The sequence below is a fragment of the Dendropsophus ebraccatus genome, chromosome 8, assembly GCF_027789765.1.
Source record: "Dendropsophus ebraccatus isolate aDenEbr1 chromosome 8, aDenEbr1.pat, whole genome shotgun sequence".
In the NCBI taxonomy this organism is placed as follows: Eukaryota; Metazoa; Chordata; class Amphibia; order Anura; family Hylidae; genus Dendropsophus; species Dendropsophus ebraccatus.
The window spans coordinates 89,940,547-89,968,454 of NC_091461.1; the positions used below are offsets into that span (position 1 = coordinate 89,940,547).

The 27,908-nt window shown below is 42.3% G+C and overlaps 1 protein-coding gene across 1 annotated transcript in view; it reads right to left on the minus strand.

The window, feature by feature from the left end:
• Positions 1 to 20,334, minus strand: part of RASGEF1A (RasGEF domain family member 1A) — a 31,912-nt gene extending 11,578 nt beyond the window's left edge. The window contains exons 1-4 of the mRNA XM_069980908.1: positions 20,024 to 20,334; positions 5,162 to 5,341; positions 3,003 to 3,131; positions 77 to 214 (exon numbers count right to left, since the gene is read on the minus strand). Of these exons, the coding sequence (XP_069837009.1) occupies positions 77 to 214; positions 3,003 to 3,131; positions 5,162 to 5,341; positions 20,024 to 20,047 (471 nt within the window). The 5' untranslated portion in view covers positions 20,048 to 20,334. The remainder of the gene's footprint in view (positions 1 to 76; positions 215 to 3,002; positions 3,132 to 5,161; positions 5,342 to 20,023) is intronic.
• Between the last annotated feature and the right edge of the window lie 7,574 nt (positions 20,335 to 27,908).

Here is a 27,908-nt window from a genome sequence, read left to right on the forward strand (position 1 = left end):
GAAAGTCAATGGAAAATGATCAGATGGGAGAAAACATCCTAAAATAACACTTGTCTCGACACCTTGTGCTTCTCACCTCATCACATTGTGTGATCCTCTGTGCAATCTCCTTCAGCTCCTTTCTGGCTCTTTCATCCTGGAAGTCGAAAGGAAATGTCTCAGTCCATTCCCTCAGCAACTGGATGATCTTAGCAGCAAAGGACTTGAGTTTAGCCTATATAAAGATAAATGATGTAGAAATATGTTAGACAACATAAGGTACCATAGGCACATACATGCATTGTATTGTAGTAGTTGTAAAACACAGGGAAGAGGTGGATCCAATGGTAGGCCCAGCCACTTCATTGCTCCTGAGGTTTAAAATAGACAACACAAAGATTTAACCACTTGCTGATGGAGTCTATTAGATTTTTAAATTTTGTTGGTTTGTGCAACAGGAATAGAACGGTACACAATGCAATAGTGCTCTGTACAACTGATGTGCAGGTCAGGTGGACCCAATGTAACCCTGTACGACACTGGAAAGTAGGATTACTATATCAGATGACCAAAAGATTAGTTTGCTTAAAAGCAAAAGTTATTAGTGTTATCTATTATAAGAATAATGGACTGTGAGATAGACTGTCCATGAGTCACCCGTCTCTGTATGTGTCATATATATGTTAATAAGGATTTCTATTAAAGATTGAAGTCCTATGATCAAATTTGGCAAGGATCAGATTTACAGAATCTTTATGTACACTGGTTTCCTCTAACATCCCAAACATATACCGGTTAATGGTCTTCATATTAAATAGGCTCTAGCTCCTGTGTTTGATCTGAAACTTTTAGACTTAGAGGGCCACTTAATATGGTGGCTTTGGTGGTTTCCCTACAGGAGCCACCCCTTGGCTGGGCCCTTCCTGGAGGGATATCTGGCTAGTCCTGTGTTTTGAGACTATTAAATGAGGCTCCGTGGGCTCTTCTTTGCATATTCATATATCCCAGGGAGAAATGCACCTAGGATTTCACTACATTGATTGCTTTAACTGGCAGCCGACAGTGTTATCTTTAGCTGTTCTCCCTGAGATCAGTGACCTGCTTCCCATAAGATTTGGGGATGTGGACTGATGTGGATGCGTTATCTGTTGGGCAGTAGAATGTGCTGGTGATATGTAATAAATAACTAAAGTGATACATAATAAACATATAACACACAGAACTAGATTCTCTGGTAGAAAATCATGCTTTAATATAAAATCCACTCTCCAGCACTGGGAACCCATAATATGCATCATCGTTCTGCCTCTTCTATAGTGAGCGACGGCAGCATTGGGGTCGAGCTGTCACCCACTTCTGGTGATGCATATTGTTAGGTGATTGTAGAATTTATTGGATTATTGAGTTTTTCCCCCAATAAGCTAAAACATAGAGAATTCACGCACACCCTGTCCGCATAATACTGTGCACAGGGCTACAGATATAGATAAGGCAGAACAGAGGAAGTAATACGTAGGTCGCTAAACAAGTCTAATATTTGCATTGCTTCCTGTGGAATGAGACTCGTCACACTGCGTAAGCAAGCACCTTCCCACTGGGCACCCCCTCAACTCTCCTACAGCCTATATGTCATACATACGACACACAATAAACTAAATAATAACAGGGGCGGATGGGAAATCCACACAACTTTCACTTCTACAGGTTGGAAACCCCCAACAAATGTCACTACACAGTTCTGTATGAGCCATGTAAAAGGGAGGCAGAAAAGAGCGTGTGAACAAGAGTGGGCTGCTGCTGCTGCTGAGCAGTTGCTATGAGAATGTGACGTGGCCGTCTATGATGAATCACAGTGTCTGCTTTGCAGCTGCTTTCTCCCTTTACAGTATTTGACAACTGCTTTGTACAGTACAAAAGGTTCTACAGATGACTACAGACATTCCAGCTCGCACTGTACTTGACTCTACCCGCCACCTTGAATACAATGCAAGCACTGCAGTGTAGCCTGACACTAAAGTAATACAACATTAGACAGGGGAGGTAATGGCATCATAGGGCAGAATAACATGGCATTAAAGGGGTTATCCAGCGTTAGAAAAACATGGCCACTTTCTTCCAGAGACAGCACCACTCTTGTCTCCAGTTTGGGTTGGGTTTTGCAACTCTGTTCTATTAAAGTGAATGGAGCTTAATTGCAAATCACCCAAACAACAGTCACCTCGGCACTACAGTACGTGCGTAGCGTGATCTGCCGATAGTCCACCCTTCGGGTCCTACAGTGCTCTATCATCAAAGGTTCATAGTGACTTACTTCAAAACCATGTCCAACAAGGAATGAAAGATGAGGCACTCGTTGATCCGTATCAAATTCGTAACTTCGTTTTACCACTTGTTACATCAGGTGCTATGGACGCGGTCAGGTGAATTGCAAATCACACCTGAACTGAAGACAAGATGGGTGCTGTCTCTGGAAGAAAGTGGCTATGTTCTTCTAATATAACCCCTTTAAGAAGTTATGGAAAGCTGAATGGTTTCTGGTTTCAGCATTAGAGTGGTCTGTTGTTACGAATTTACCCAAAATGGCATAAACTCAACTAATTTCTTGGTTTAGTTGGCAGGATTGTCCCAAAAGAATCAGGACTGTTAGTAAGTAGGGCTGATTTTTGTGCCACACAGTCGCTCACCCTCTGTTAGCTCTTCCTGGCACTGACATGACTTTGTACAGCCTGTGATTCTGAGCAGAACAGGTCTGCTTTAGAGGAGGCTCCGTCAGAGCTGGCCATACTCATTGCCACCAATCATTTCGTTTCTATGTAATATGTAAGGAGCGCTTTAGAACTACACATTAAATAAATTGAGTAAATGTTCAGTAATGGATGGTGTGGAATACATTTTAGCATCAGAATAGAATAGGATAGGCTTAGCTTGCTCTAGTTTTGCTTGTGTGACTTGGTGGCCATGAAGACTAATGGTCCCCCCCGGGATGGTAGAGACCTGTTATGCAGCTCATCAAGCATCCTCACCTTGTCAGCCTCCGCTCCAGCTTCCAGCTGTTGTTTCTGTTTGATGCAGATCTGTCCCACTTTTGCCAGAATCTCATGGGGGTGGATGAAGACACGTGCACTCAGCAGGAAGGTGAAGATGTAGGTTCTCTGCAGGGAGGAAGTTTCAATGGGAGAATACAGTTATTAACCTGATGTATCATATAAACACATGGTTCTGTAAGCTAGCCTGTGAGGGCCGTGACCCTGAAAACAGCATGACTATTACTATTACTGTATAGTAATAATCCAATATCTTTATACATAGAAAATTCAGATTAAAGCCACAATAGCTGGACCTCCTGCTGTTCTACAGGGCCAATTTTAGTTCCATAGGAGAGGTCACTCAACTTAAATTATTGGCCAATATTGTCCTGCGTAATAGCCCCAGACCAAGAAAATTAAAGAAAAATCATCTCCCATATAATAAGGATGTGGAAGCAACAACTGATGGGAGTAAAGGGCCACAGATATGTTGCAAAAATTTCTGTGACCGAATATCAGATTTAAATTTCTGCAAAATAAGACGACATCACTAGGAATAACCGTGCCATACAACCTCTACAGGACAGGAACAATGGAGGTCTACCTTGTCATCCAAGGATTCTATTACTACAATGGTGGAAGGAAACAGCTGAAAGACGCTGAATATTTCAGAAGAGGAAGCGGGTGAACTGTATTTTGCTGAATAAACCCATTTTTAGAAAGTAATTCTTTGGGTTATTTCAGCAGCCTAGGGGGACGCGGTGACTAGCTAGACCTGTCGTCCGGCTTCTGATAGAAGCTGCAGAGGAGGATTGTGGGATAAAATGATGATGTTTGCATTACACCTGTAAGTTGCCCTTAGGGGCCGGCTGCTGTGAATGTGTGGGATAACAGCGCTGCTGGCATGGAGTCACACTTCTGTCTGCTACTCTTCTGTCTGAATTTGTCTTGGCTCCTCACCGCACTGCGTGTTTTCTTCCAGTTTGTTTGCTTTAAAATGCTTTTTTCCCACAGTCAGCGTAACAAACCCTGGCCGCGCTTTCTCCCCTGTGACTTTAATGGGTTCTCATACTGCTGAGGGCTGTTCTATGTGTTCAGCAAAGAAATAGTTTTTTTTTATTCACAATTCACACTTATCTGTGACTTTTACTTACTAGTATGGCATCAACAGTTAATACTATTAGCCATCACTATAGTGGTAGCCATCACCCTGAATAGCTTGAAATGGGCCCTTATTACTTATATTCCTCTTTGTGTCAGTATTCACTGTAGTTCTAGAATTCTGTTCACAGACCAGAGGAATCAATGCTGGATGTCGCTCTTTTTAAAGGGTTCCAAATTGCTCTGGATTTGGGGAAGCAAGTGTATAATGTAATGTAAGTACCATGTTGTTCTCTGCTTCTCACCAGTTCCTTGTTACGTTAATGGAGCAGTGTATGGGAAATGCTAAAGGATCATAAATCGCTTTGTTTCCTAGCAACATAATCAATCACATGTGATAAAAAAGAGGGTGCCTTTAGACAACTTGGAACAGGGTTATTGCTGCGTGTGGGCAGGGATTTGACTGTCTTAAGGCCCTATTCCACCAACCGATCTGACGACAGATTATCTGCCAAAGATTTGAAGCCAAACCCAGGAACAGACTATAATCAGAGAACAGGTCATATAGGAAAGACTGGATTTCTCCTCTTTTCAAATCCACTCCTGGGTTTGGCTTTAAATCTTTGGCAGATAATCTGTCGTCAGATCTGTTGGTGGAATAGGGCCTTTAGAGAGAAGCCTCCCTGACCTTTCCCATTCATGGGATATTTGTAGACCAGGTCTAGAGACGGCACATTCTGTACTGAGAAGCGCAGAAAACAAGGGAAAAACATGGGCGCAATAAACAAAGAGGCCGTTCAAAGAGTCACAGAGCAAAATATGGATGAACTCTGGGGCTCTATGCAGCTGGAGGATATTATAAGATATTGAACATTTTAATATGTCCAGGAACCCGCAGGGGCACCAAGATGTCAAAGAATATGCAAAAAAACTCATTCCTGGGCTGCACAAATCCTGAACATTGTCTAATGAACACATAAGGCTTCAATAGTAGATGGACATACAAGAGACACATACAACTGGTCACATATATAGCAATAAACAACTTCACTTACATCCGGATAGTAATCCACCGTAGGCACCAGCCGTTCTATCAAGGCTTCCAAGGACCCAGATACCAAACAGCCATCTTGAAATACTGGATCTCCACATTGCTCCCCCATTTCCGGCTGTACCTGTCCACTACAGGCAGTGCCAAGCATGCTGGGAAATATTGGTGTCTGTGGCATGCTTTCCTACGAGACAGGAAAAAATAGCAAATTATGATGAGCCCAGCGTCTCAAGCGTAGTGTGTCACTTCTTGTTCTTAAAATTCTGCTGAAGAAAAATGATTGTGCATTCCTAAATAGTAATCCAGGGAACGGAGAGGCAGCAACTGTGACTACAGCGATCATGGACAACAATAGGATGACCTAACTATGCATTGTTCCCTATGTAGTACCTGGAGTCTCCCGCCCATATGATTTACTATTATACAAGGTACAAAAAAAACTATTTCAATTTAACATTTAATTATCATAATCATCATAAATGCTAGTGCCCAAATAATAGTGCCCTACATTGGCCAAATAACAAGCTGCCTAAATGACAGAGTTATACCGTGCCCCAATTGCCATACTGCGAAAATAATAAAGGCCTGTGTAATAACTAGAGCTTACATAACAGTGACAAATACCAGCTTTATACGTAAGGCAATACAAGTAACATTAAGATGTGTAGGAGTTCCGACCATTGGTGGTGCCCACTTCTGTAGGTACTGCCCCAATAAGTAATACATAAGAAAACATCTAGGCTAGGAAGTATTATCATCATCTATCACTTTCAATTAAAAAGGACAAAAGGACTTGAAGTGATTATGAAGAATATGTCTTCTCACTTGTTAGCCTAGCTAGCCAACCATATACTATGCATGGAACTTCCATGTGTGGTGCACCTAAAGGAATTGTATAGTGTCCCTTAGGATTATGGGTTCCCACCCACAAGCCAAGGACATGATTAGCTTAATAAGCTTTCCAAAAAAATTGTGCCTAGTATGTATGAAGGACAGAAGTACACTGACAGCCCCCCGAGGAACGATGATCAATAGGATGGATTAGGATGCATATAGTAACATGATTAGAATAAACTTGATCATGTATCTTCCTAGGAAGGACCAAATTCTGAAGTCTGTCAATCTGGCCAAGCTTTGGAATCAGTAAATTATATATGTACATTGATGTTCATGCAGAAAGAACAGAATGTCCCTAATAACAGGGAGAACATATTTGTCCCTCTATCACAAATTCCTTGTAGGTCTCCTTGAGTGCTACAGAAAATACCTCACTTATTATGTCTGAGAACGTCTTGTCTCGCAGCATTCCACCTTCTAAGGCGCTACCCTGAGACCTGAGATATTAGAACATTCATAGTACGTTGTTTACTGAGTTGACACTGACTTCACATATGACATAGATTCCGATTCCTAGGGAGTTGAGTCTGCTTTCATTCAGAGGAGGATGGAATGTCGTCTGGTTACAGTAAATAATGGGCCTTATAGTCCAAGGTCAGGAGCGGAGTTTTGTTTATGAGCACCATGGCACGTTGCTATTTACAGCTGAGGGACACAACAGCTTCCACCCTTCACCGAAACCTGTCTGTGGAATTCGGTCTACTAATAGTCAATGCTAAACTACAAGAAGAAGCCTACACGAAGATAGTATTTCTCTTCTGTGTAATCATGGATTACAGGTACCTTTAGGGCATGTTCACACGGACCGAAACCGTTAAGAAAAATTCCACCTAGAACAATGCAGAATCGGAGGTGCAGATTTTGGCGCTTTTTATCTTAACATTTTTTTTATTTTACCTGCTTTCACGGCACAGTGTTCTTTACAACTCATTTTGATGCAGAAATCAGTGACATTTCCATGTCAAAAACCATGTGGGATTCAGACCTTTTTACCATTATTACCTAACTGGTATTGCCATATAATAAGACTTTGCTGTATCCTTGTATCAGATATTGTAGTTTGTTCATTACATACAGAATGTAGCTAGACCCTCAAAGGTCAAAGGGTTGACTTGATGTTATGATGGTCAGTAGGATGGTCAGCCCACCCTCCATGATAACCACTTCCTCTTCACTTATAATGGTGACTCAGAAACACTAATGTATTCCATTCTCCTACTCGTCTGCCTACATTATGTCTCTAGACAATTGCATATTTATAGAGCGGCTATAAATAACTTCCTCGAGGTTCGTACCAGGTAGGTGTCAAGGCTGCGCAAAAACAAAAAGGAAAAAAGATGAAAACTGGCATCAATGTTCCATCTTCTTCCTTTAAAGTATATTGTGGCCAACATAGCTGGGGCAAATAGTCATAGTCACATCTTAGATGTAGTTATGATATAAGGTATCTAGTATGAATAGCCGTCAGGGAGGTCACTGGGCATCAAGTACTGAGACTGGGAAGGTTCTGTCCCTAGGACATCTCAGGGTTATGACAGGCTATTAGCATCTTTATAGCATCATGTCTCATCATGCATATTAGGTAGGTGGCCTGACAGTTCCTTCCCAGCAAAATTCAGAGTGGAATGTATAAAATTACATATTATCATTGATGTTGATGCTATAAGCTTCCATTGTAGCCGTCAGGTCCCTGCAGTTCTATTACACCCAACCTAGATAGCCACAGAAATCTGTTTCCCTATAGGCAATGTGAGACTGACCTTAGAGTACCTGCATGCAACTTGTGCAGGTGAAGTACATTGAATGACTATATGTATGGCCACTTACTTGCTGCCTCATTGTTAACTAGAAATTAGTGCTGAATAATGCAGAATTCTATAAAATGAGCATCATTTTATTGGACAGTTATTGGCCGCTCCTACATTTTTACATCTTTTCTATTATAAGGCGTGTGCCTCCATCCTTATGTAACATGTATAAAACAAACAGTGTGCACCTACAGCAGGTTAGGTGGCCTTCTTATGATCTAGACTTGGTCTATAAGATCACTTTGTTTTAACCTGCACCTAAAAATCCAGCAGGATAAAGGGGACAGTCACGTTGTGGTTGCACAATGTTATGTGCTGCAACCGACCCAATGATGACCATTAGATTCTGACCTTTATGTTGTGTGACCAAAGTTGCCAAGTGGCCTAAATCAGTTGCAATTGTTATATGCATTTATATTTAATACTTGCATCTTGGGGGGACAGTAATAAGGAATGGTATTCTTGCATGTGGGTTTTAAATTAGGCCATGTCCCTTTTCACCCTGCCAGAATCTCTAAGGGTCCTATTACATGGGCTGACTACAGGCTGATCATTATAATAAACAAGCGCGGACCTGCTAGATCAGAGCTCGTCTACTGGACCTATTAGGCGGGCCGATAATTGGGTAGTAAGGGCTGCATGGACATTGTTAGCGATGTCCATGCAGCCCTTGCCCAAACACCTGATACCTTACCTCTCTCCTCTCCTGGTCTGGGCTCAGGGAGCTGCAGAGCACAGGAGAAAAGACCGGGAGCTGGGAGAGGTAAGGTATCAGGTGTTTGGGCAATTGTCAGCCGTTGGCCGCACATCGCTGTTGCACGTAGAGATTAGTGGTCGGCGCCCAGCAAATTTTAGGTCCAAGCCTAAAGCAATGATCAGCCGACGATCGTTTCATCGGCGGATCATTGTATTTATTACATGGAGCTCCGTGTAATAGGGCCCAAAGAGTAAATGGGACCTGTGCCTGCCACACAGCGGGCGCACAAATTCACACCTGCTTCTTAGCAGCTGTAGACTTCTGCCATGATTTAAATCATAAACCCAGTGTAAGAATCTGCACCTTCTCCATGGCGGACACCAGGGGTGCAAGCTTCACAGATGTCCCCCCATGTGTCACATCGAGAGAAGATTTATGAAGTCAATGGCTGGGTTCACAAATGATCAAACAATTGATCCAAAACAAAAACAAAAAAAGAAGGTGCAAATCTTTCCATTCTATGTGAACCCAGTCCAAGAGTAATGAAGGTTATATAATATACATCCTTATAATTACAAATCAGCAGACATACAAGGTGTGTTAGGGCATCAGATTCTTGGCCAGGATCCTGATGGTAACCTCGGAACATGTGTTCTGTACATCTAGGCTGATGTATATTCAGGATCTGAGGGACATTATGTATCTCAGAGGAAACGCTACAGGTACCTCCCTGTGGGCTACTTGTTTACGAGGAAGACTCAGTGTTCTGCAGGGACAGACCATCCCAACAGGGCTCAGCATCAAGTAGCGCCCTTTACACCAAATCTTCCACTGTAATTGGAGGTTTAGGGCTGAGTGAGGCGGCAACAATGCGGCCAGGGAGATTGGCTTGTTTTTGGGTGTGTGCGGCTATTAAGTCATTTTCGTAAAACCTATAAAGTGAGGTTTAAAAGCAGAGTACTTTGTGTGCCTGTTCCATATTTGTCAGTTTTTATTGTTCGAGTCAGAACACTCCATTCACTTACTAATGTCCTTACAGATTTCCACATACAAAAGCTGCTTTATCAAGTGGCTCAGCCAACGCATGTAGAACTACTCGGCAATACAGTCATACAATACAATGGGCAGGGACATTATGGCGTGCTCAGGGGGAAGGAAAAATGGTTTTGAGAAAAAGGACACTTTGACAAATGAAGGGGTTATGTGGGGAGCACTTTATTTAAGAATGTCGCTCAGTCAGATGATGAGATTAAAATAACATGTACTTACCTGCCCTGCTCTCCTGTCATATTTACTGTTCTTAGAGCCCAGTCCCGCTGCCTAGCCCTTATGTGTTCATGGTCAGCATGGTGATATGCCTGCCAATCATCACTAGGCGCCGTGCGGACCTCAAACCTAAAATAAAGTGCTCCTCAGAATCCCTTCTTAAAGGGGTACTCCTAAGAAAAAAATGCTTTCAAATTAACTGTTGGCAGAAAGTTATACAAATTTGTAATTTACTTTTTTTTTAACTATCAAGTCTTTCAGTACTTATCAGCTGTTGAATGTTCTGCAGGAAGTGGTGTATTCTTTCCAGTCTGACACAGTGCTTTCTGCTGCCATCTCTGTCTAAGACAAGAACTGTCCAGAGCAGGAGAGGTTTTCTATAGGGATTTGCTACTGCTCTGGACAATTCCTGTCTCGGACAGAGGTGGCAGCAGAGCACTGTGTCAGACTGGAAGAATAGAACCACTTACTCCAGGACATACAGCAGCTGATAAGTACTGGAAGGCTTGAGAATTTTAAATATAAGTAAATTACTAATCTATAAAACTTTGTGATTGTCATTTTTTTTTTTAGCAGAAGTTTAGTTTTTTCCATTCACCCTCTCCATAGACCTCTATGGTCAGCATTCATCTGAATTCTTAGTGATAGTAGTAAGCTAATAGGTCATCTGATCTCTTAGTATGGACTACTTGAGGTTTGTTTCAGAGTGAATGATGAATCTAGAAGGGAGGGGGTAGGAAAGGAGCATGATGAATGGAGAAAGAAGGTTTTTTTTTTGTTTTTTTTATACATATGTTACAAACTTTCTTATCTCTACTTAATAATTTATTCCATGCTTGTTGAAATGACAGTGACTATTTAAGTTACAGGAGCACTAATGCTATTAACCACTATGAAAGAATCCATGGTAATTGCTGTCAATGAAAGACAGCGCTTACATTCAGTAAAATCAGTGGTAACATAAAGTCTGTTTTCCCCAGAGTATTTTTTTTATCATCAAGGAATAAAAGAACATTATGACTGTGGTTTTGAACCTTCTCCAATGCATCAGAGAAAATATGAGCACTCCCGAATGAGCCAACCACTAGAACATAACACTGGAGTTCCCACAGAAATGTCCCTTGCATGTGTCTATGGTACAAACAACAATGCTTGTGGAGTCAGACGTAAAATTGTTGTCCTTGTTATGCAATTCCTATAAACAACTGATATGGTGCTTGCCCCTTACTAGGGGAAAAATTCTTTCCTGACTCCAAATATTCTAATAAATCCCTTGATCAATGTCCTATCACCGGAAATCTAGTAGCCATAACTTGTATTATACTTTTCAAGAAAAGCATACAGATCCTTACTGAATTTATTCAATGAATTAACAATCACATCATCATGTGGTAGAGCCTTCCATAGTCTCACTGCTCTTACAGTAAAGAATCTTTGTCTTTTCTTTCCTCTAGACGTAGAGGATGCCCCCTTGTCATGGTTACAGGTCTAGGTGTAAAAAGACCACTACAAAGATCTCTGTACTGTCCATTCATATATTTGTACATTGTGATCAGATCGCCCCTAAGACGTCTTTTTTCTAAACCAAATAGCCCCAAGCTTGATAATCTGTCTTGGTCCTATCACCCACCCATTCCCTTAATGACCTTGGTCACTCTCCTCCAGTTCAGCCCTGTCCTTCTTATAGACAGGTATGAACGTCCTATCATCTGCAGAATACTCAGTATTCCTTCTGCAAGGTCATTAATAAGGATAACCTCTGATCATTCATGACTAAGCAGACACCTAAAGGTCACCAGCTCATTGTGACAGATAGGAGAACATACATTACCTAACACTATTGCATAACCTTCTCCTAATAATTCTTCTTTCAGTTTTCATGTTACAGGATCCAACTAGGACGGCCCTTATCCTTATACCATATTATAGTGTATGGGCGGTAACTATGAAGGGGTCTCTGCTCGATTTATTTCAAAGAGCATTTACATAATACCTTCTAATACTATATGTAGCTTTTCCTGATGGCGAGGATTACAGCTGGCGCACAGTCTATATCAGGATAAGATGGCCTGGTGCTTGTTTATTTGCCAGTTACTTCTCATTTCTTGCAATTGGGGAGTTCTTGCCATTATCTCCTATCTACTAATATAGCAATATCTGTAAAGGAAGTGTTGGATAGATTTGTGCCCCCTTCTTCCACACCAGGGCACTCCCAAGAGCGGAGTCTTTAGGACACACACATGCTACCATCCATTTATACTTAGCAGGGTTACAGTGTTACATCAACAAGTAAAGGGCCCAGAAGCTTGGAAGTCCAGAAAATCCATGGCTTAATCTCCGATTTACATCAACTAATCCTCTTTTTGACACTACTTTACAGCTTCAATGTAAACCTGAGGAAATAGTAACAATTAAAGTGCAATGATAAAGGAAACAAGTCCGGCGTCTGACAAAACCTAGGTGACCGTATCTGGGTTCTTCTTCATTGGAATGTGCTATTAAATTCAGGCATTCCAACCTACTTATGCAAGAAGAGACTCCAAGACTAGTGCTCAGTGTAAGACATGCCTGGAATGGTAACTCGGGATTCCTGATGATTGTTATTATGACATAGAGGAGGATTACGTAAGACGCAGCTCACAACAAGCATTCAGCCGCGCTCATTTCCATTAATCATTCTGCTTTACAAGTTTCATAGGGTAAAAGCGCCAAAGTTTCTCTCGCCTCAAATGCCATTGTGCTTTGCATAAAGTTTATATCATTCCAATGGAGGCTTTATCATGCATTGGTCATTCATCACATATACTGTATTTCTAATAAGTATTAAACGGTTTGTTCAATAAAAAATTTGGCGCCAGAGATTTGTAATTTACTTCTATTAAAACTATCAGCTGCTGTATGCCATGCAGGAAATGGTTTATTCTCTTTACTCTGACACAGTGTTTTGTGCCACCACCTCTTTCCATCAGGAACTGTCCAGAGCAGTAGCAAATCCCTATAGGAAACCTTTACTGCTCTCTAGACTGGAAAAAATACACCACTTTCTGCAGGACATACAGCAGCTGATAAGTACTGGAAGACTTGAAATTGAAAGTAAATTACAAATCTCTGGCACTTTCTGACACCAGTTGATTTGAAAGAAAAAATGTTTTGGTAAACTACCCCTTTAAGCAAGTTGAACACTGAGGATGGCTTCACACACCACCGTTACTGAGGTAACTTCTAACCTTATGCATACTAAATCCCCTCTGTACTACAATACATAAAATCCACTGGCTAATCTAGTATCGGACTACCAAGCCCCTCTCATTCCCAAGTCTTCTTTACAGGGGTCTTGTGTGCTTGGTTGTACTCTGTGTTGGAGTGAAGCCCTCTTAACATTGGGTACCATGCATCAATGTTCCCAAAGCAACCATATTAGAAAAGCAGAAAAAATCTAACTGTTTCTTGTCACCTATAAGACCCTAGTCACACTGACAGAAAGTAGGATCAATAGGGGAGATTTATTAAACATGGTGTAAAGTGAAACTGGCTCAGTTGCCCCTAGCAACCAATCAGATTCCACCTTTCATTTTCTAAAGAGTCTGTGAGGAATGAAAGATGGAATCTGATTGGTTGCTAGGGGCAACTGAGCAAGTTATACTTTACACCATGTTTGATAAATCTCCCCCAATATATTTTAATGGCTCCATTCACACATCCGTAGTTGTTTACAGGGCTGTGATCCGTCCCCCCAAAAAAAGAAACCGACAGGCCACACCACAGACATATCAATAGGGATCCCTTTTTTTTTTTGCGGATGTGATCCCCAAAAATTCGGATCCGCAATCTGCAAATATTTTAAATTTTTTTTAGAGGATCAGCAAAAAAATACGGATGCAATAAGGATTGAAATTTGCAGATTTCTAATGAAACATAGCGGACTCAAATCTGCGGCTTAAAAAAATATAATGAGGTGTAAATAGACCCTAAGGGGGAGATTTATCAAACATGGTGTAAAGTGAAACTAGCTCAGTTGCCCCTAGCAACCAATCAGATTCCGCTCTTTGGAAAATGAAAGGTGGAATCTGATTGGTTGCCAGTTTCACTTTACACCATGTTTGATAAATCTCCCCCTAAGTTTTTACGGTTTCAATAGACTTTTATGTGTTTATGCTGTTACGGCAATCCAGACGTACAGAGTCAGGAGGACATTCATACTGGAACATACAAATGCTGGAATGTTAGGGGGGAATATTCTGTTTATGAATGTAACAATTTACACTAGTAAATTCCAGACAATATACGAGTACTGAGATAGGGATTAGTCATGTGGAAGCATGTGCAAAACCCGAGTGCTGGACGACTACAAATGTTCTGTCAGTGACAACGCAGCTATTCACACTATAAAGAAAATTCATAGCAATAAAAGAGGAAAAATATGTCAATGCAATAAATGTCCAGTGATCGGATTCCAAGGATTCCTCGCAAGGCGACATTCTTTGTTTTAAAAGCCGAATGATTCCTGCTCCTAAATCCACATCAAAGTTCTGGTTGTTTGGAGGATGACAGCTCGCTGGCGCCAGGTGGATTACAGCAAATATGCTCCATTTCACTGAACAAATGTTCTCTAAAAGATGGGACGAGTCTCTGCCCAACTGCGAGGGATCTAGAACTGTGGTGGCATATGGAAACTATACTGTCTTTGTAACACCACGCTAGGCATATCAGAGGGAAATCTGTCGCAGTGTATATTTGGCCAATATATCCAACAGCTGATACCAACCCAAACAGATTGGGTAATATCTGTTGTTTCTTTGTATAAAAGAAAAATTTCAGTATAGTTTCTTTAGCAGTGTGCGGAGTTTCCAGGGCTTAAAGGGGAACTCTGGGAAAAAAATGACTTTCAAATTAACTGGTGTCACAAAGTTTTATAGATTAGTAATTTACTTATAGTTAAAATTCTCAAGTCTTCCAGTACTTATCAGCTCCTGCATGTTCTGAAGGAAGTGGTGTATTCTTTTGTGCTCTCTGCTGCCACCTCTGTCTGTGACCAGAGCAGCAGCCAATCCCTAAAGAAAACCTCTCCTGCTCTGGACAGTTCCTGTAACAGAAATAGGTGGCAGCAGAGAGTACTGCACTAGACTGGAAATAAAACACCACTTCCTGTAGGGCATATAGCAGCTGATAAGTACCGGAATATCTGATGTTTTTACATAGAAGTAATTTACAAATCTGTATAACTTTCTTACACTAGCAAATATGAAAATATTAGTTTATTTCCAGGGAATAAGCATTTGTCATGGTCATGGGATGATTACATAGCTGCATGATTCCAGCAATTGGAGCTTTTTTAGCATGTATGGGGCCATACAATAGTGGCCTTGATTAAGAATTCTATTCTCCCCTATGCTGGGTTAGCACTCGGAAGGTGATGTTGGGTGAGGGGTTAGTACTGTATGTTAGGGTGGGAGTTTACTGCTATGGGTGGGCGCCCCCCCCCCCATGTTATTTTTAGGAATAGGGCCTAAAGTTTCCCTAAATCCTCACAATCCCCAGAGATATCCTGGAATATAGATATGCTCTTATGGGTTTTCGTCTTATAAGACATACATTTACCGTACTACAGTACATAATTCTTCACTTCAGTGATTTCACAAACCGGTAAATTATTTACTTGTGTGAATGCAGGCGCCATAAATAATGAAAAATTCACGGATGAGTAAATTAAGTAGATGAGACAGCTGAAGCTTTTATAAAGTGACAGAAAATCTGCATCTACTAAGGGATATGAGCGACAGAAGCAGCAGCTCTGACTACCTGACTACCTGGAGTTCTCAGGCTGTAGTTCCTAAATATTACTGCCATCTCTGATGCTAATGGAGGCTTGATGCTTCTCCAATATACTTCTATGGGTGTACTGTGATAGTTGCTATGCAAGACATGGAATCAAATGCAACCTGGGCAGCAATGGAGATGGTATATTTTCCATTTAGGTCCTATTAAATACACTGAAAGGTTTATAAAGGGGTTGTCCAGCGAAAACCTTTTTCTTTCAAGTCGACTTTTTTCTTTAAAAATCTCAAGTCTTCCCATACTTATCAGCTGCTATATGTCCTGCAGGAAATGTTTTCTTTTCAGTCTGACACAGTGCTCTCTGCTGACACCTCTGTCCAATACAGGAACTGTCCAGAGCAGCAGCAAATTCCTATAGAAAATCTCTCCTGCTCTGGCCAGAGATGTGAGCAGAGAGCAGTGTGTCAGACTGAAAACAACTGAAATTCCCTGCAGGACATACAGCAGCTGATGAGTATAGGAAGACTTGAGATTTTTAAATAGAAGTTAATTACAAATCTATATAAATTTCTGAAACCAGTTGATTTGAAAGAAAAAGTACCCCTTAAAGGGCACCTCACGCGCGCATTTCTTGGATGCAGCAGACTTCAGCAATCTATTCATATCTGTATGGTTGGATTTATTTTCTCTCCCATAGAACTTGCCCAATAGCGTGTGAGCCCGAGTCCTTGTATATACGTAATTACAGACGTCTTGCTCTGGAACTACTGTGTGTAACCCAATCACTTGCCATTAGGAATCTTCTTACGTGGCAAAAACCTCTTTTCAAGAGCCACATCAAAGCAACGTCTAAAGTAGAAAAGCTGAATGAGATCCGTCCTTCCTAATGTAAAACAAGTGAAAGGAACAAAGGTCGCTGGCACTTAAACACGGTGTGAGAAAAAAGCACCTTGAATGGCCCAGGACTCCACAGATCGCTGGGGACAATCACTTTGTGCTTTCCATGGAGCTGCAGAGAACAGACTAAAGCAGCTCAATATAACACAAAGCTATAAAGGTCAACATGACCCTAAGCAGACCTGGACAAAGCAACAATGACCCCTGATGTATAGGTTCCCGCACCACACAAAGCTCCTACCTCGTCCTCTACTAGTGGGAGCTGAACTCAATATTCTAGTCTACATCAACACTGCAATATAGAACCAATATCATGTTTTATGACCTCAATTGAGTTACGGGGAAGTGAGTTATGTTGTCCATCTAGAAAAACACTAGATTCTCTATAGACGACTTAACGCCAATGACCTATTTTCTATGGTGATCAAGACGTCTAGACTATACATGAAGCTGTTATGGGATAAACTAGTGAAAAAACCCGCGCTCATAATCAAATATTGAAGATGTTCTCTATCTAATTATGAGCAGAATCCGCCATGGCCCCTCCAGGACGCACACTTAACAGCATCAGACAGACGTTACAACATCTCCGCCAGACTCAGGAAGTGGAGTATGTGAGAATTAACCCTTCGCTACCCCGAGAAGTCAAGCACTTTGTTTATGGTAGATATGCAGTATTGGGATACTAAACCAAACACAATTATATCAAACCGAAACATAGAAGATTGTCGGCAGATAGAGCGCACCTAATCCATCCAGTCTGCCCTTGTATTATTTCCTTTATTATTATCTTAGGATAGATATATGTTTATCACAGACAGTGTTAGGGTACTATTAGACGGGCCGATGGGAGGCCGATAACAGTAAACGAGCGCCGATCTAGCAGATTTACAGTTTAGCAGTTTACTGGGCCTATTATATGGCCCGATAATCGTTTAACAAGGGCTGCATGGACATCGTTCCCGATGTCCTTGCAGCCCTTGTTAAACTGGCATACATTACCTATTCCGGGTTCAGGGCTCCTCTTGCGGTCCTCTTCTCCCCTATTAACTGACAGGACGCTCAGCCAATCACTGGCCGCGGCGGTCCCGGCCAGTGATTGGCTGAGCGGCCTGTCACCTAAGACAGGCCGCTCTGAAGCTGCAGCGGCAGGTTCCGGGTAGAAGAGGAGGAAGAGGAGCCCTGGACCATGGATAGGTAATGGATTTATTTTGCAAATCGTCAGCCGCCGGCTGTGCACCGCTATTACACAAAGCCGTGCACGCTTGGTGGCCGACAATTATGGGTCAGAGCCTATATCAACGATCAGCCGATGACAACGATGATCGGCTGATCGTTGTGTTTATTACATGGAACGATAATTGGCCGGTTATCGTTCAGTGTAATAGTACCCTTCCATTCAGTTACTGAGGATTTGCCAACCACATCTACTGGAAGTTTGTTCCAAGCATCTACTACTCTTTCAGCAGAACAACTACATTCATTTATTTTGATTGAACGTGAAAAGTGAGACTTTTAATAGCCACCATGTCTGATTTATAGTTCTTTACTCTACAGCAGCAGAACACAGAAGTATAATATACTATACTAAGCACAAAGGACCACATAGTGTCTCAGGCTAAAGCAGAAGACTGTTCCCAGGATGGCACTCACTGTAAGTACTGCAGATAGCAGGCAGTGATGGGTAAGGCCAATAGTAGGTATGGAGTAGCCTATTATAATAAAACTAATAAAAATACACATAAAATACAATGTAATATGACATATAGCAATAGAGCAGTTAAAGACAAGGCAGAGCTCAGTCACCACCTGCTGCACAAGTAGCTGGCAACGCTAGAGACCTTCACCAGGACAGTGACAGACTGAGCCAGGGGACAACTGGACAATGATCAAGACCTGTCTGATGGAGTTCATGAGAAAACCACAGCCACTGGATCACAGTATCTCTAAGTCCACTCATGTATCCAGAAAAGAGTTTTTAGTCCAGATTCATTCATTCATTCACGTTTAGCTGACTTCGAAAACATTACAATGACATAAAGTTGTGCCAAATGACAACTTCAGCTCTGCTACATCTGCACAGATTATATTATCTCTCTTTAGATCCTTTATAAGGCTATTTTATTTCACAAATTCTTTCTGCAGAAAAGTCTGGAAAAGTCAATCATATAGTAGCAAAATCCCAGTCAGTAATGTCTGTCGACAAGAGAAGCATGGTGGAAAAACAGCCAGTCAGAGGAAGAATAGGGAAATTCCTGTCTTGTTTGCTAGCTGAAAAAACAAAGCAAGAGGCAGCACCTGCTCCATGCATCATCAGCTCAAGTGTAAACCACAAGTACAGTAAACAATCCCTATCCATGGGGATCAGTGCCTGGCCCTGGACTGTGAGCTGGACACAAACACAGCTCTGCTCTGCCACCAATTCAACACAGCATTTAGACATTTAGACATATAAAGATAACAATATTACTACTATGCTTCTACTGTATTACACACAATACACATGTAACATTTGTATACTTATTGTCAAGCCAACATTCAGTTTTACATAGGACTGCAGGTTGTACCTAATGCATTACAGCAAAACAACTCCCATCAAACTTTGGCTGTCCAGGCATGGTGGGAGTTGTATTTTTGCAACATTATAGTATATGAAGCATGGTGACGTTCTTCTAAAACAGCGCCACTCTTGTATTCAGTTTGTGTGTGGTATTGCAGCTCAGTTCCACTAAAGTGCAATACCACATGCAAGGTAGGAGGACAGGTGTATATAGTAACAGCTCTATTCTTTTAATCCAGAAAGCACAAATTCCGCTTTATTCATCTTTTTTCATTTGATATCATGAACTTCTACAGACTTCCACTTTTTTTTCACACCATGTGTTGTCATATGATGCGAATGGCAATGTGTAGTCAGATGCTGAGCTACAACTGCTGGCGTTCTGGATGTCATGTGGAAAATATCAGCAACTAACAAACTCCTCTCCACTACATCGGTACAACACTGCAATATTTGTGTCCAAGCATAGTGATCTGTGTATAGAATACAGTAGTAATGTGGATGTATTTACTAAACAAATAACGTGCAATTATAACCCTATTACATGACGCACAATGTAGATGATGAACGAGATAGATGCAATAGATACAATGGAAGGGCTACATGTGCTCTGTATCTTACTCCTGGAGCTTCATCGCCTGGTCCTGGGAGACAAGACATCTTCAGGGTTCCCCCGCTCCTCCCATGTTAGATACATTAGAATCTCCCTGACCACTTGTCACTAGACTGGAATGCCGCCTGCTGCTCCTGCACACTACAGAATAGAGATGAAGATCCTCTCCATTGATTCTCCAAGAAGAAAATCAGCCCAATTCACTGTAAATTCCAGGAGCTAACAGATGGCTATTCACACCAGCGAATATTTAAAGGTTCTCTTCTCCATTTCCCGGGCAGGAATCACCGATATTTGCTGCAAACCTCGACAAATCGACCGTCAGAAAATGCACATAAAAAGCTAGCGCTTACCCTCATTTTTGGCACCATGCGCATAAGGGTTGCTGGAGTTTTTTCAGAATCGCAGCGTAGGAAAAGCGTTGCCTTGGCAGCGGACCCCGTTAGGCTGTCAGCATTATTCCGGAGCTGTTTGCCTTCCCGCCAACCTGTGTCTGAATAGCTTCCTAATAAACCAAGAGGGATAGGATTCTCTCCGCCTTATCCTGCCTGTGTAGAGTGAGAGCTCCGCCGCCGTCTCCCTGCTTGTTGGCCACTTCATAGAACACCAGAAATGATTGTGGCTTGTTTCTTTTGTAGCAGTGCTGCTGTCTAATCCTCTTCGGTCCCTCCTCCTGCCTTTTTTGGAAGCTCCTACGCTTGTACAACAGGTTACACTGGACTCTCTCCCCGCCCTCCCGCTGTGTGCTAGTACAGAGGATGTGAGGGGCAGTCACCAGAGTGACAGACGTGCCCTGACCTCACTGCCAAATCAGACATCACCTTATGGGGGCAACTTTCTGTGAACAGTGGTAGTCATGATCCGGCGGTCAAATAGAACTTCGAATATCGACCATAACTTTAAAACCACTGACAAGCGAATAACAAGGATTATTATAATCAATGGCTGAGATGTATAACATTATTAGTTCGTGTGTTGGAAGCAGGAAAAATGGGCAAGTGTAAGGATCTGAGCAACTCTGACAGTCGCCAAATTGTGATGGCTAGACGATTTGCAACAACGGCCGTGATTAATGGAAAATTTACGTTGCACTGCAGACAATGGGATCCCGGATGGAGTGTATACACGTAGTATACACTCCGGCGAGGAGTCCATGTCAGTTTTCTACATCGCCGCAAGGGATCCCAGCCGGAGTGTATACTAGGTGTATACACTCCGTCCGGAATTCCCTCAGAAGGCAGCACAACATGAGTTCTGTGGGAATCACGGCCGTTGTAACAACGATCGTGATTCCCACATGACTTACGTTGTGTGAACATTGCCTTATGGTAAATTGGGATGCGGACGCACACAAATGCGCCCGCATCCCTTTTCTAGATAAATGAAGTTCATTCTCTGACACCGGCCGTTCTGTGACACAGCCGCGTCACAGAACGGCCGGTATCTTAGGGCCCTTCCACGGGACGATTATCGTTCAGTTTATTGTTAAGCCTGAGCATGTGGCATTTGATTACTGATGGCTGAATAAGTTGGATGCAGCCCTAGGGAATACTGGAAAACATGGATATAGCCATAGGCTGTATAAATCAGTCAGCCTGAGGGCTGTATTTAACTTCTTCAGCCACCGGAAATCAAATGCTGCAAGCTTGGGTACACAGCTGACTCCGTCTACCACCAAAAGTGCCCCTTATATGTGAGCATCAGAACTGGACCACAACGCAATAAAGGAGGGTAGCCTGGTCTTAAGAATCATATTTTCTTTGACATCATGTAGACAGCCAATTGCTTGTGTGTTTTTTACCCAGGGAAGAGATGACTCCAGGATGCACAATGAGGAGGGGACAAGCTGGCAGAGGCAGTGTGATGTCCTGGGCTATGCTCTTTGGGGCATCCTCAGGTCCTGGCATTCATGCTGATATTGCTGTCACACATATCACCTAGCTGAACATTGTACCCCCTCATAGCAGTCGGATTCTTTTATAGATCTGCTGCTAATATCTGACTATCACACAACCCAGCTTTCCTCAAGTACTGAAAGGAACAGCTGCTGAATAATTTTAGGAGCGTAGAAGTAGCTTATGTACAATTATCCTCCTATCTAGAGGACCCCTTCTCTGAGAACTATACCAAAAGGCATATTAGTGGTCACCCAGCTTTCCTAGGAACATAGATAACTAAGGAATGGCTGTACAGACTTCAGATGAATCCATACACTGTCTGTACTGAGCCTGAAAGTAATGAGAATAATTACTGTTAAAACTAAAAAGCACCATAGGGTGCAACCTAGAGACATTGGTATCTGGCAGATATATAGCACTTGTGTGAAAATTACAGGGTTTGCGGGAGTCATGAGGGTGCCGTAATGTCTGCAAGACTATTATTACACAGTGTTACTGCTGACTGCTGGTGACCGATCAAAGCGAGGATGTACACAGAACCAAGCGACAACCTTAGCAATGTCTCCTTATCATTATAAAAAGCTACTAACTTGTCACGAAGATGGTGAAGTTTAAGTGTTCAGACCCTCGTGATCTCTGGATAGAGCAGGGAGAAGTGCACAGCTGTGCTCTTCACCCTCTGGTTACCTGTGATCTCTGCCTCACTGCACACGATGAGATGACCCCCATAGACTTATATTGGAGCTAGTAAGTAAAGCCATGTACTGGTAGGTTCCTATAGAATACAATGTAAGAAATACAGTAAAGACTGACACTGCTGGATGGAGTATTAAAACATTCAGGCAAGACAATGTTTTTCATTCTCCATAGGATGCCATGTAGCTGTGTTATCCATTCCAAGCTGGCATGGTGTATATGCCAGAGCTGAGTCCTGCTGTTAGTCCAGCCCTGGTGATATTTATACATACGGTACAGCTTGCCTAACATCTGGAGCAGGTTGGCTTGTAGATATAGAGATTTTTTGTTTTCATAGGGAAGTGTTAAATGCCAATACTTAAATTACCAGCGGAGAGATCTGTGCATTGGTGATAAGGTTGACTCATATTGTTGGCAACATGACTATGTTTCCCTCTGTCCCCCTGAAGCTGAATCACTAAAGGTTTTCACTTTCACAGCCCCGTTGTGAAAAATACCAACAATTAGGACAGAGACGGCGCAAATTACATCTACGGAGATGGACATATAGCCACAGATTGTTGTGGGGCCCTGAGGGATACACAGCTGCCCATACAGCCACTGATTCTGATGTACAGGCAGCTAGCCTTGGGACCTGGGATGAGGGCTCCCCTCCCCCTCACAACTGTGCAGGCAGGGGGGTCAGCAGGGCGCTCCTTCTTCACAAGAACCATGACATTAGTAAATGTGAGAGGGTGGAAATGACCCCGGAGAAACAGACTGACTAGTAGACACCACTCCATGCTGATCAAATACCAGAATGGTAGCTTCTGTGTTCCCTTGGTGTTCAATTCTAGACATTGCCAGAATAACACTAATGAAATGGGGTTGGCATTTGACTACTTTGAGGGCACTGTCTAAATGGCCCCAAATGGGGGATGGGTATGGGGAGGTGTGGGGGGGGCTGCCCGGGTGATCGCTAGATCATCCGGGCAGCCCATAGCATACACCAGCGGTCTACTGCCGCCGATCCTATTCCGCAGAGCGACAACAGCAGATCGTTGCTGTATGAGTCGTTTGTTTTTCAACATGTTCAAAAACAAATGACTGCAAGGATCAGCCAACATGAACGATGTCGGCTGATCGTTGCCTTCTATTCTACGGAATGATTATCGGCCGCAACGGACGATAATCGTTCCGTGGAGTAGGGCCTTTAAATTACTGTATGGAGATATGGACTTTGCTCATAGGGACTACTAGGTTGCTATCAAAGAGATTGGCTCTAATTAGGGATGGTCCGAACCGAGTTCGGTTTGGGTTCGTACGAACCCAAACCCTCGGTAATGATTCCCGCTGTCTGCCCGCTCCGTGGAGCGGGCGGATCCAGCGGGAGAACCGCCTGGAAAACTGGGATACAGCCATAGCCATAGGCTGTATCCCAGTTTTCCAGGCGTTCCTCCCGCTGTATCTGCCCGCTCCACGGAGCGGACAGACAGCGGGAATCTGCTGCCGAGCGTTCGGGTTCATACGAACCCGAACCTCAGCAGGTTCGGACCATCCCTAGTTCTAATGGTGGTGGTGGCTGGTCTATCATACCAGGAGAAACTAGAAGGAACACTTTCACTATGGAACACCAGGAAGCCTAATGCTCCTACACATATGGACCAGGTACGGCTGCCTTTATATGTCTTTAGGACAAGTAAAAAATTTTGAGTGTTCAGACCCTGACCAATGAGTAGAACGAGTGGGAAGGAGAACATGACACCGCACGCTCCTCTTCCTACTTTGTGTCTATGAGATCTGGACAGCCACATAGACTTACATTGGGAGTCTTTCCAAGTCAAATGACACAGAGCCGGAAGTGAATGTGTTAAGTGTGTACTGCTCCTGGCAAGAAATCTGGCGAATCGCGCTGTTAATTCGCTTTGTTCTGTGAAGCAAATTTCCTACAATTCGTTAAGGAAATCCACAAAAAAACGAAATGACAGCCTAACATCCTGAGGCCCTAGCACCCGTCCAGTCAGCTGCAGGCCCCTCTGTGATGTCAGCGCCTCCCTCTCACCCTCTATATAAGAAGGTTCGGTAACGGAGGTGGCCAATCGGCTGTGTATGGAGGGGAGAGCTGGATGGCAGCAGGCAGTTAGGGCACAGCAGGGAGAGACTAACAGAGCGATACAGCGACAAAGAGGAGAGAAATGGTGAAAATTTGATAATTGATCTGCTAATTGACGTTTTTTTTTTTTTTTTTAATGTGATTGTCTGATTTTAGACACTTTTACAACTTCATGCTTTAACAAATTCTCACTTGTGTAATAGTCACAGTATTGTAGCTACTATAGTTTTGGCTGTTTTAATGAAATTAGTTAACGTTCGCAAACTGACTCTGACTGAAAATTCCCGAAGCTCACAAAATGAATCTCTAGTCTCCACCATCATTCACTGTAAAGATGATTTATCAAATAACAACAACATAAAAGCTCCATACACTATAATATCTCTATGTTGGTGCCCCCCTCTGCATGGGCAGCACCCCCCCCCCCCCAAAGGCTAGCCCTGACCATTACCTCCCTCATCTGCCCAAGGAACTACCCAGCTGCTAGGGTTATGTTACTCTTCTACAAGAATGTCTATATTGATATCCTCTTCTTTAGTATATCCATTTAATCAATGCTTCTTAATTAAATTTCCACTGTTTAACATACAAGACATTAATGAATTAATGGGATCTCATTCAACAGGTACATGTCATCCATCGCATGGAAATGATGAAAGAGAACATGAAAGCCTGGGATCACAGTATTCTCATACTCCCACAATGCATGAGGACTTCCAGCCCATAGAAGGGTTACGGCAGTATCCGACCAGAGAACATTTATGTCACAAGTCCCCCATTATATCAGTGATGACATCACTATGCCGATGTAACTGACGGCCAGTACAATAGCACAGCATCAGCACTGCATTTGTAAGGTAATTATTTCAGTATGCTTCATTCCTAATAATTCAAATGGGATTTCACAGGGGGAGATTCAGCCCACTGGTAGATGTGGGAAGCAGTTGTGGGGGCGAGAATTAGAAAGCCTGAGACCGAGCTCTGCAAATGGCAGCGTATTAAGACACTGTAAGAGGGAAGAGGAACTGCACTTAGTTACAATGAAATGGAAATCCTCTTACAATACTGAAAGGGGAATTCTCATCTGTGCTGTTCATTTTAGTTCTAGAATCACAAAATTTCCCCAAAACTCCTGACAACGGTGGAAACGTCTTGCATGTTATAACATGTGACCTGAGAGCGAAAAAAAAGATGTTAATTGTTCGACCCTGCCCCCCCCCCCCCCCCCCCCGGCTTAATGAGAATTGAAGGTTCTTTAGATTCATGGTAATGAAAGTAGTCACATGGTTAACAGAAAAGGGATTTGGCAGTGGCATAGTAGTATATTTACTATAGATTAAAGGGGTTTCTGGGACTTTTACTACTGCCAGAGCCATGGCACCCGCATACACAGTACACAGAGCCAGGAGACAACTGTTCCCAATTGGTAGCGGCCATGCTTAGTTACTGCAGCTCAGTTCCCATTCAGTTCCGCAAATCAGAAAACCAAGAATAGTCAAGACAAGCCAAAGGTCAAACCAGGAGAGTAGAATTGGAACCGTATACAATAAAAAATGAACCAAACCGAAGTCAAATACAGTGTAGTAAAAAGTCAGAAAACAAGGACAAAGCCAAAGAACAGGCAAATGGTCAGGAAGCAAATGAAGTTAAGAGAAGCACAAATGATCTCCAGCAGAGGAGAAATGGCTCAGCTTTCTTTTATGAGGATGAAGAGCCTGGTCCGGATCCCCATTGGACCGGTGCTCTGAACCTCCAGGTTCCGGACAGGCAGAGGAACAAGTCAGTCAAAAGACTTGCTCAGCTGCAGCAATCGAGTCTAGCAGAGCTCTGAGTAATGGTGCGTTTACACAGGCAGATTTATCTGACAGATTTTTGAAGCCAAAGCTAGGAACAGACTATAAACAGGGAACGGGTCATAATGAAAAGTTTGAGATTTCTCCTCTTTTCAAATCCATTCCTGGTTTTGGCTTCCAAAATCTGTCAGATAAATCTCTCTGTGTAAACGCACCATAAGGGTCCATTTACACAGAAACATTATCTGACAGATTATCTGCCAAAGATTTGAAGCCAAAGCCAGTAATGGACTATAAACAGAGATCTGGTCAAAAAGGAAAGCCTGAGATTTCTCCTCGCCATTACTGGCTTTGGCTTCAAATCTTTGGCAGATAATCTGTCAGACAATCTTTCTGTGTAAATGGACTCTATCTCCTGCATTGCCGGATGCAAAGAAGCAATCGGGTGTGTCACACAAAAGCAAAAACCAGGCCCAGTTCACACCAGGCTACTGCTCATTCCTGACAAAATCATCATGAAATACAATATGGCGGAGCTGTATTTGCTGGATATTTCCTTCAAGGCAAATCTGTTGTATAACTGCAATGTGTGGCCTCATTTTCTGCTCTGAAAATCTGCAGTGGCAAATCTGCACCAGAATTCACTGGGAAACTGACTGTGCTTAAAGGGGAACTTTTTTATGGTGTTTTTTGTAAAGTAATTAGTAGTAATTAGTATATGTGTTTTTTTTTTGTTTTGTTTCTTTCTGTTGGTTTTTTTTTTCTGTTAAAAGTTGTGATGCTTTGATCATATGATTCAAGGATTTCTCATAAAGGCTGTGAAAATATACCAGCTAACATCCGACCGCAGCGTTTTTTCACCAGAAAAATTACATGTGTGAAACCACCCTACACAGTAGTATCTCTGCCCCATAAGAAGACACCAGTGTTATTAGTAGCACAAAATGGGTGCGTGACTATTAGCCTAAAAGCTTCAAGTTATTCTTCCAGATAACAATTACATAACATGGCGTTCCTTGTTATGAGGTCTATGAGGAACTAAATGTGCATTCTGTCAACTCACATACAAACTTGTCTGTGTTTGGTAAAGCAGCTTATAACCAATCTCTTGTTGGTAGTAAATCGCTGATCTGTGATGGTCCTGGAAAAACAGAAAAAATAAATAAATAAATAAATAATATATATATATATATATATATATACACCCCTTATCTGCCAAGACTACGCTGGTGTCTGAACATGCACGTTCAACTGTCTAGCGTTTAATATATATATATATATATATATATATATATATATATATATATATATATATATATAAAACGCTGAACAGTTGAACGTGCATGTTCGGACACCAGCGTAGTCTTGGCAGATAAGGGGTGTGCAGACTGTATGCTAGGAGCACTTTAGTTTCCGCAACTGGTGGAGTCTTCATGTACAGTTTCCATGGGAACAGAATCTTGACAGTGTAGGTTTGCCATATACTTTCCTCTTTATGGCAAGCATCGGCACTCCTCAACCAAAAGCAGCTTATTTTACCTTCTCAGGGCTTAGCGGCTCTGCAATTACATCCTGAAAATGACATGGTAGGAAGCTGCGCCTTTGTGTTTGCTCAGTGGAAACGTGTTTGCTGCCGTATAGAAGATAGAAAAGCACAGGTTTCCAGAACAAGTATCAGCTCCATTAAATATGATAGGTGTCAGAGAAAAATAGGCCTGTTCCGCTTTGTAGATTTCATTCTGAATGTTGACTTTTTAAC